This window comes from Odontomachus brunneus, unplaced genomic scaffold (assembly GCF_010583005.1).
Source record: "Odontomachus brunneus isolate Ranch 3 - 2012 unplaced genomic scaffold, Obru_v1 Obru_scaffold_086, whole genome shotgun sequence".
NCBI classification, from domain to species: domain Eukaryota; kingdom Metazoa; phylum Arthropoda; class Insecta; order Hymenoptera; family Formicidae; genus Odontomachus; species Odontomachus brunneus.
In genome coordinates, this window is record NW_022639536.1 from 1180915 (window position 1) to 1191726 (window position 10812).

Below are 10812 nucleotides of genomic sequence, written 5' to 3' on the forward strand. Positions count from 1 at the left end.
ATATATATATATATATATATATATATATATATATATATATATATATATATTAACAAAATAATTAAAATTTATATTTTACTCAGCGTTTTTTCACTCAATCATCTTTTTCCGTTTCATATCTGTATTCTTTTTTCCAATACTTATATAATTTTTGTTAGCCTGAATGTGCATTTTCAAAAATATTATGTTATTAAACTAAATTTGTATTGTTTTTAATAATATAAGCTACTTTATCTGTACAATTCTATTATCTTAGATCTGTTGCTAGGTTAAAATTGAAGAAAGGTTAAAATTGAAGATTATATGGTATTTATTTGGTCATGGAAAATTCTCCACTGTCGTCTGGAAAACATGAAAAAGTCAGGGAATTTCTAAATTGATTTTCTGTAGCAACTCTGAATAGACAAATAAAAACCAAACGCTGATTTTAGAGCGAATATTTTTAGTAATGTTAGAAGGATAATAAATAATGTTTGATAGTGTGAACGCATGCTTCGGATATATAGGTTTTTTAGTTTTCAAACGTACGCGGTGAATTAACTTTCCACGTCAATTCGATCTTGAGAATCCCAATTCTAAATATTAATATAATTAACAACTTTAATTAACCCGAGATTCCTCATTACTTTGATTCCTAATTATAGATGCGAAAAGTATCATCTTAGACAGGAGTTGAATTTGGACCCTTGCATTTGTCAGACGGGATGCCATACCAATTCGATTACTAAAACCTCGATGATACTCTTTGTAACGCAACGCTTATAAATAATTGTTTCGGAACGATAGCGTGTTGTTTGCCAGCGCGATAAATATAACTTTTATGATACACAGACTCTCGAAAGTATACAACATATTAAAATATATTAATAGGTAAATAAGATTCAACACTGATCTTAAGTGAATATTTTTAATATTGTTGGGAGGTTAATAATGTTTGACGGTGCCAATACATGCGCCGGATAGATTTTCTAATTTAAAACATTCTTACGCTGTTCTTTCGTCTATATCGTATTATATTATGCTTATTTAATAACTCTTTCAAGAAGAATTTTAAAGAGAAATTAGGAAAGCCCGAAGCAAACAATTTCGAAGAAAAATTAAACAAAATTAAATATAAGTAGATAAGTAGATAGGTAGGTATAATAGGTATTCGCGTTCTCATGAATGTAAACATAACTTCGAAGTTAAGATCTGCTTAATATTTCGACTGTCTAATCACGCGTTATGTGGTAATATCATTTATTTGTATATGAAGAAAAATGGTGAGTATTTTGAGAATGATTTATGAATGAAAGAACAAACTGTAATCATTCTTCTTTTTTCTTCTTTCCTCATTCCCTTTTTCTCACACACTAGCACGCAACGTATACACATAAGGTTATAAGGCATACACGTATTTTAACTTTTTCTGATATTTTCTCAGTAAAAACATTAAAAAGATTAATCCTAAAGGGTTTTGGATACAACATTTTTTGTTTTTTCAAGTTTTGCGATGAAAAATATACCCTTTTCATTTAAGAAAAAAAGTTGACTTTGAAAACCATAGTTCACGTAGTTTTTAAGGTCGCCATATCCCCTCTAAAACTCTAAAACTATATTCAATTTTTTTTTCTTACAACACATACTTTAGAAAATATTGAAGTTGAAATTTTTCAAATGAACATCCTGTATATACATAAAACCAATAATTTCAGTTATAGATAATAACATTTAGAAATTCTATATATTTCTTATCCTCCTTCCTATTTTCCTCTTTTCTTTCTCTCTCTCTCTCTTTCTTTCTCTTTCTCGTTTTATCCGTCTCTCGCAATGTTCCATTTCATTTTCGTACTTATATTTACTATGCAAAAACATTTCTAATTTCGTGCAGCCAGTGCGAGATAATCTTTTGCAAAAATATTATTTTCCCAAGAATTTTGCTTATATACATACGCATATAAACGTTAAATATTCTGACGTTGAAATGTCTTCTGAGGGAAAATTGTAGTGCTCTGATTGAAAAATATCCGGAAATATCCTGATTGAAATATCCTAATTTTCTGCTCGGTTTTATCTGGCGAAAAACCTAACCACACGTATTTATAAATTTTTCTGCAAACTTTTTGTATCTTTTTAAATTTACAAACTAAATTTTGAAAATAATTGATAGAAATTGTTTTTGAAATTTTTCTGATTAGAGCAAGTACATTTTTTATATGTACAAGCTGCAAAACTTTTGGATTAGACAAATATTACGCTAACTGACAACTCGAGATTTTATCTTTGAAATTTATTATCGTTTTCGTCACATATTGAGCAATGCACCAATTCATTTTTGCACGTACTTTTATAGTGTAAAAGCATTTGTAATTCTGTACAACTAATACGACTTTGTAGAAAAAAGTTAGTATTTTGTCAGTAAAGTTTTTATGTATGACACTCCCTTAACACATCTGTGATCTCCCTAAATACATCAATAACTTTGTAATAAGGAACGTAGACGACGCAGTTTATTTGTTTTTTTAAGAAATCACTTAAATAAATATTATTTATAGTATAATTCATATTTGTGAACTAATGCATCAACGTGTTAAGTTATAAGTTATACAAATAATGTTCTACCTTTATAGGTATAAATAGGACCAAGCAAGATTATCGATGTGACGTTGCGACTGGAAATCTCCCTTCCCGGATTCGAGGAGGAATGCATTGCGTACGCGCACGTGTCGTGTGAGTTGCCTGGAATCATCGATGCATCAAGTAGATTCCAAACTGAATTTACTAGTCATCGACGTTTGACTTCATGTCGTTTGACTTCTGACGATGCGACGAACAAGCGAACGCTTTCAACCGATGAGCGAGCTGAAAAACTGAAGCCACAACTTACAACTTAAATATTTCTCACGAGTCTGCGCGATTGTCTATCGTTTGTGGGTACTGTAGCACTCACCCTGCCGCCAATACCAATGTAGATTTCTAATTAGCTAAAATCCCTTATTATATCGTAAATACATACACACATACACACACACACACACACACACACACACACATATATATATATATATATATATATATATATATATATATATATATATTTATATAGACGCCTTCACCGCTACGCCGAATACGATCAGAAGAGGAAGTTTATTTTTTACATCGTCGCCGTTGATTATCATATTTTCGCCTGAGATTCTGGCGGACGTAGCGTGTGGTGCGTATAGCGAATATACTGCTGCTGTTCCTCTCGTGAGAAAATCTTGAAAAAGAAAAAAGAAGTAGACTTGCATCGTATGTCCATGATAAATGAGAAACTGATCTAGAGGAATGGCAAAGGACGCGATTACATATAGGAAGCGAAAAATATAATAGGCAATTCCGATTGCCAATATGATCTAAGAGACACGTTCGATTTATTTGAATTAGCTTGATAGTGCATACTTTTAAGTAGTGTCATTCCGATAAGTATCGATTGTTGCTGATCGGAACAAGCGCCAGTCAGCCTAGATCAAACATAATAAGCGTTGATCGATGTAAGAATAATGAGTCGATAGCACAATCGATCTTTTCTGGAAGAAATACAAATGTATACGCGACTGTAGTTTCGTTTTTTTGATTGTTATACCGATCGTTAAAGAGAGCAATTAAAAAGAGCTGATCATACACATTTACATACATATACAAACACATATGTTACTACCGTTACTATAGCTACCATTATTATTATAAATTACTGCTAATACTATATTAGTACTAGTGAGCTATCGCTGCAAAACTACTATTAAATATTACCCACAACTGTGGGGAGACGAGGTAACACACGCTGCGCACCTTTTCAAACTTGGAAGATGCAGGGGGATTACTTAACGTACAAGTACTAAATTATTTACTTTTATTTCTTTTTTCCCCTTTTTTATTATTTCGACAAGATACGAATCGATTGAAGAGAAGTATATTTCTCATTTTCTGCATTCAGTATACCATGACAACTCGCAATCCCGACTACATCTTTCGCATAATGTAACTTATTATTGATTAATATAATTATTATTATTAATAATAATTATTGGTAATTATTATTAATTAATATATAATTAATTAATCGTGCAAGAAAGCTGGGAACGACGTATTATCGTTAAACAAATTTTAATTTTACTACAGTATTGTAAGGCAGGGTTATGTGATATTTACATGATTTAACACAAAAGACTAAATGTATTTTTGAATCCGTATTTTTATTTTCTCTCGCGTGGTTACGCCGTATACCTCAATGATAGCGCAGCTTTAGCGAGATATTTTTCGAATTTCGCACATTCTCACGACACATGACGCTACGCCTCGTCTCTTGACGATCGTCAACCTATAACTTATAGTTAGCTTTAAAACAAAAAAGAAAAAAAGAATTAGATCGAAATAGAATACATACAACCGTTATATTTATATTCAGATACATACACATTAGTAATCAGTGCGGCCTGTATGTATATTGGATAAGTGTCTGTTCTACGTTTGTACGCGTGTGCGTGTGGGCGAGTTCACGAGCGAACGAGTACTGCTGAGTTTCGTACGAGTGAATGGATTATGGGCCTCGCAATCTATCTTTTATGATAATGAATAAAATTTCAAAGAGCGTAGAGAAACCAATTGATTATAGAACTTCAATTCGTGAATATAGAGTCCTCATTTAGTAATCTAATTCTTATGCTTGTGATCTGCATATGACGAAAAAAAAGAGAGATTCATCATTTACCTGTTTTCACGGTTATCCACGTCGAGCGAAAAATCGTCGTTATGAAAATGCTAATATATGACAGAGAACCTCTGTGGATAACAGCTACATATCGCATCAATAGAAAAGAGACTGAACAGAGGAGAAAAGTTTTACAATATCTGATTGTAAAATAATGCATATACGATGTATGAGCGTGGATGAGCGTATTTAATGAACTCTATTTCACGATATTGGACATAAAGAGAAAAAAAGTGCTTGCGATGTTTAATGTTTGCGTGAGATTTCGCCGTAGATTTAATTCTTTTATGTGGGATCGATCGTGAATATTTTATTCTGGTATAAACTTATAAAAAGTGAAAATTCTTTAACTATTTGAAAATTTCGCAAATTCATCCTAAAGGAAAAGATTTACGATCGCCCTGCTCTGTTGTTGCTTCCATTCGTGACACACGATACTAACTACTTATTATGTTACTTTCACACGTGAAACGAATATTTCATAATTCAATATCGTGGTCTGCAATGAATGACGTCAAGTACATAAAAAATAGAAATAATCTAAATTTGGCCGCGAGACACCAGCGTTCGAAAGTCACAATGCGATTTTGTACGTGAACGAGATCGAGCGAAGTGTATATATAAACATTAGAGGCTGTATAAAATACTACGAGAAAGGCGCGTGTTGCATTGGGTATTTTTATTATTAATCTCGCTTGAGTTCCTATTTGCTTAGCGCGGTATCGTAAATGCGGTATCTAGTTGCACGTGGAAACAGGCGTCACGCTTCCTTAGTGAGACAGTTTCTTCTTTTTCGTAATGTGCTGTGTTTCCATGGACTCACATTTTCGTGAACAAGTGTGCGTGTATATATACGTGTATAAATGTTTCTGTGTATGTAAAACGAATAATTTTTATTCGAAACGACGACGATGTCCCCATCATCCCTATCGCGGTCGGAAAACTCGAAGTCCCAACTTCGTCTGTGTTCGTTTTTCATTGTTTCTCAAAATCGATCTACTGTGACATCCAGCATTTTTATCAATCGTTGAAATTAGTTCAATGACTATTCGGTTATTCTTGTTATTTCAAAGTATGTTACATAGTGCAAATCGTAAAAAAGATTGGTTTATACAGATACAAAATACAGTGATTTTATCGCAAAGTGTGCAGATTATTTTGCCGACAATTACATAATTAAGGAAACTCTTTTTGCAATTGTCACAAACAAGATGTAGGGTCAACAATTAATTGCTCCTATTCATGACACGTGACACTAATTATTATTAGAAAACTGTGATTCAATTAATTATTCGTTCTTTTTATATTCGCGAGAGAAGAGGTTGGAAAATCGGATCATTAATAACAAAAACAAAATTACATATATACTTTAACGTTTATTAAGTTAACATATCGAACGTGGACTAATTATTTGCTTATACTGCACGTCCACATTTTATATCTTGGTATAAAAAAACTGTACAGGTAAATTTTTTTCACTTCAATTTTAAGTGGGTAAGAGTAAAAGGAGGTCAAAGGAAGGGAAAAAGGGAAGAGAGGATTTTCGAGCATTCACGCCATATATACGCACATATACAATCTCGCACATTCTAAATAACTAAATCCTCTATGTGCTTATTGCATCTCAAGATATCTCTTAAAACAGAACTCGGAATAGTTTGCTCATTCCAGACGACTTTCGGGAGCTACGTCTTCTATCTCTCCTTGCCGCGCGGCAGGCAATTGACAGTCGCGGCTCTCAGCCTTGGGGCCCGTTGGAATTACAAGGGGCGCATCTATGTGGTAGCCTACCGAAACTGCGTTCGGGAAGCGCACTGATAAATGCTAACGCATGACTCAATTCTTGTACATGATAATACGTTATTTTATCTTTATCGCTCATTACATAGATGCGTTCTTTATAATCTGAACGGCTCTGAGGTTGAGAGCCGCGATCGTCAGTTGCGTGGCCTACCGCGCGACAAAGGAAGATAGAAGGCGTAGCTCCCGAAAATCGCCTAAAATAGGCAAATTATTCCGAGTTTTGCCTTAAAATGTGTATGTATTCCTGTGAGTAATTGTTATTTGAGGAGGATGGAAGTACAGATATTGTTTTGCAGCATCTGTGCGCTAACAATGTCTAATGAAAGGCATATAAAAGCATCAGAAATGTGCAAACTCCGATGACAAGGCCGAGTATAACGGAATCTCTTCTTTTACGTAAATTTATCCTTTGTAGTAGACTATTCACCGCCGGGAACCGATTAGAAATGTCGTTGAATCTGGTTCGTATACGTTTGAATGCCTGCCTCTGAGTCATTAGATGATCTCGTGTCTCCATCGCTATGCTTATCTGATCGTTGATTAAGCGATCCGAGCTAAAAGTATAACAACTGTAAAACGTCGATGTTGCAAGATTTTCATGCAAAGTATACAGGATATTTAACAATTAATGACACATTTGTATGTAGAATTCATCAAACTGAACACAAAATTTCTCTATTGTTTCGTAAACCACTGTAAAATTTTAAGTTATTAATAAGAAGATTGATGATTATGCGCAATATAGTAGATGATGTTATAACAACATCTGTTGTCATGTGCTTGTATATTTAGGCCCACTTCCACAATCTCCAGTTAACTTAACTGGCTGGTTATTCCATTGGACTTGACCAATCGCATTTGACATTAAGAAGAGTTAATCAGAATTAATCAATCTATTGGGACTTAACCAGTAGTTAAAATTAAACGAATGTTGTGGAACTTGGCCTAAGTTAAACTGAACAAAAAAAGTTCTTAATCATTTTGCAAATAACTACATTTTTAGTCATTAATTAAAAAAGATTAGTATATGATTGGGCGCGATAAAATTTTGTGTCCAGTTTGATGAGTTCTAGTTACAGGTTATAGTTACAGGTTACTAGTTATAGGTTTGTCATTAATTGTTAAATAACCTGTATAACATGGTGACAAAACATATAATAAAATATGTATCCTAATTATTTGTCAAAGACCAGTAATATTAGCAAAATTGAATAAATCAATATTTTAACTAAGTTAAATTTAAAAAAGTTAATGTCTTATAAAACTAACTTCTTTAAGTTAAAATTTACCTTAACAAAAATGATCTTAATTAAAAGTTAAGTTAAAATTAACTTATTAAAGTTAAAAGTTAATTATATAATGTTTTTGATTTTTTAATCATAGATTTTTTTTAATTTATGTAAAATAATGAAAAGGTAATCTTTTATAAGAAAATACCAATAAGAAAATACTCTTTTGTGCTTAAGATTTCATATAAGAAAAAAATACTGGCATTCAGAGAGATGAAAAAAATTCTGCTTGCATTATTTTTCATTTTTCTTATTCTACATTGTAAGCAGCCCACAATGATTTTAACATTAATGAGAATTTTAACTTATATAAAAAGATTAATAAATTAAAATTAGTACATTTTAAAATAACTAAATTAAAAGTTGACTCATTTTAAATTAACTAAGTCAAAAGATATTAAGATTTAATTGATTAACTAGTTATTACACGACCTTACATAAGTAAGATAACATTGCAAAAGTATTCACTAATATCTGACTCACTTGTGAATATGTTGATTTTCTTTAAGGTACATCTCTCGTCGATTCAGTCCACTAGCACTTTTGTAATTGCTGTATAAAATAGATGTAAGACAGACATAAAAAAATTTAATTGACATAACATTGTGTGATTATTATACAGAATATAATTATGTGAGTAATATTCATATAGAAACAATAACAATTATACATACTCTATTTCCTTGCGAACACTGCCTAGGAGATCCTCACGGTCTTTCCTAGCTGTGAAATTATTCCTAATCTTATTGAATTCTAGTTTATAGTCCTTTAGTATCTCTTTGTGACGTTGCATTGTATGTAACATAGCTGCTCCATTTGGTTGTAATTCACTCATCCTCTCATTTATAGAGAACAACTGCATACATCAAGTGTTAATTAATCTGTTTATTTAAGAAAATACCCACAGTAAACGATAGAAAAAGCTTACTTTGGCAAGCAATGTCTCAATTTCTGAGGCCATGTTTTCGAACACGTGTTCCTCATCCATGAGAGGTACTTCATCTGCATTGACATGTCTGGCGCCAGCATTTATGCCTAGCTTACTGAATGCTACTAACTTTGCATCAATTTCATTTTCTAGATGTCTCGCCTGCTTTCTCAAATCTAAAACATTATATATACATATATATATGTGTGTATGTATGAAAAACATTTATAAATGAAATTTGTTGTTTTCAGTTGCGTTTGTTTAAGCCATATATACAAATGTCGTACACGTTTTAAAATGTAATTATTACAATAATTTATTTGATTTCTTCAAATTCAGACTAGTATGAATATACAGAACAGCATTATAACCGTAATATATAAAATTACCCCAATTAAAAATTACCCCATTTTAAATCTTCCCATGAGATTATGTACTCTTGAAGTGTATAACTTCATATGTCAAGACTATTATGACGTGATCTATGTATATTTTACAAAAGTTTAAATATATTATGTATAACTTTACATGTATATAAGGGGTTGAACAGTGTACAATTCCAGTTATAATTGCAGACATAAAATAAAAAACAAAGAAACTCATATCTTATAAAAAGAAACTAGACGAGAAAAATGTAATACAGTTTATAAAAAACAAACTCACGAACATTGCCGCAGAACTTTGCAACATTCAGACAACAAAGCACGTAACATTATAAGCGTATCGTAAACAGTGAAAACAGAAACGACAGGACGGACAAAACAAACATGTGAAAATACGTGAAGAAAAAGAATATTCCAAATATATATGAACACTTTTTAGATATCTTGTGGCTTTTTGTGCCCTTTGACAGTTACTGTTCGGTAAACACAGAACTAATTTTTTTCTTAATTGTTTAACGACATATTCGAGTTTTTTTTTAAACAATTCTAGGATACCTTCCCAGTCGATCGCGCCCAATGAGCTAGCCATTTATCGCGAATCAGAAAGTCGCCCACGAACTTATCACCACATAACACGCTTTCCTTTAGGTTCGTCAGCAATCTCACTACGCACGATGACAGCTAATGAATGACGACACAGCAGGACGATAAGCAAATATGCAGATGTGATTATAATCGTTGGGATCTATTCTTTTTAGCTGTACTTTGTGCACTTTTTCATAAATTTCTAATAAATTTTTCTTTTTTTTCTTTTTTAAGAATCATCTACAATGCGGTTGAAGATATCAATAGGCCTGTTCTTTATAGTTGCACTGCTGAACTGGTGCAATATATTGAAGTGAGACAAATATACGTTTTCTCACTCTAACTTATTGCACTAGTTCAGCAGTGCAGCTATAAAGAACAGGCCTAATGACGTATGTACACTCGTGATCTGAAAGGTTTGTGCACCGATTTTTGGTTGATTTCGGAACGCGTCCCAACTTCAGGAGAGAGACAACCACTGCTTGACACACCAGCGCCGCCACTTATTACGAGATCAGAAGGATGGCATATACGTGGTGTCAAAAAGTAATGATTTGATGTATAATTGAAAGAAACAAATAGTTATTGTGATTGTGATTGTGAAACAGTGTATTAAAGAAAAACATTAATCTTGTAATAATATTTTAAGTGAAAAATATTTTTAAATTTGAGTATAAGAGTTGAAAAAGTTATAAACAATTTGTTTAATGTTAATAATTGTAGAATTATAAATTTGCCATCAACATTAAATGAATATGTAAATAATGCTATTACTTGTGTAGGTGGGGAATTATATTATTGTGCTCAGCAAAAAAATAAACAGCAGACCAAGTCAAGTGATGAGTATTTTGTAAAAAAAACATAGCAACGGCAAATTTATAACTCTAAAATTATTAAAGAAATTATGGTTTATAACTTTTTTAACTTACATTCAAGTTGAAAATATAAAAATAAACTTACTGTGTCTCTATGTTATTGTGCTCAGCAAAAATAACCAGCAGACCAAGTTGAGTGATATGAATATCTTGTTAAAATAATCACTTCACTTGGTCTGCTGTTTATTTTTGCTGAGCGCAATAGAACGCATAGAGATGT

The 10812-nt window shown here is 32.1% G+C and overlaps 2 protein-coding genes across 6 annotated transcripts in view; one reads left to right on the top strand and one right to left on the bottom strand.

Moving 5' to 3' along the window:
• Positions 1–5873, top strand: part of LOC116847959 (protein strawberry notch-like) — a 30152-nt gene extending 24279 nt beyond the window's left edge. For all 3 annotated transcript variants that reach the window (XM_032823609.1, XM_032823608.1, XM_032823607.1), the window contains exon 17: positions 2610–5873. The gene's annotated coding sequence lies outside the window, so the exon portion shown is untranslated. The remainder of the gene's footprint in view (positions 1–2609) is intronic.
• Positions 5874–6085: 212 nt separating this feature from the next.
• On the bottom strand, positions 6086–10413 carry LOC116847960 (Golgi SNAP receptor complex member 1). Of its 3 annotated transcripts, XM_032823615.1 has the most exons (6): positions 10144–10413; positions 9688–9813; positions 8750–8925; positions 8496–8677; positions 8305–8373; positions 6849–7086 (listed from the first exon to the last, which is right to left on the bottom strand). In XM_032823615.1, the coding sequence occupies exons 2-6, from the start codon at positions 9719–9721 to the stop codon at positions 6849–6851; spliced, it is 699 nt and encodes a 232-aa protein (XP_032679506.1). In that variant the 5' UTR covers positions 9722–9813; positions 10144–10413. The 3 variants fall into 3 exon arrangements, with proteins under 3 accessions (XP_032679504.1, XP_032679506.1, XP_032679505.1); XM_032823613.1 differs by lacking the exons at positions 9688–9813; positions 10144–10413 and adding an exon at positions 9417–9638 and having other exon boundaries at positions 6086–7086; XM_032823614.1 differs by lacking the exon at positions 10144–10413 and having other exon boundaries at positions 9688–10008.
• Between the last annotated feature and the right edge of the window lie 399 nt (positions 10414–10812).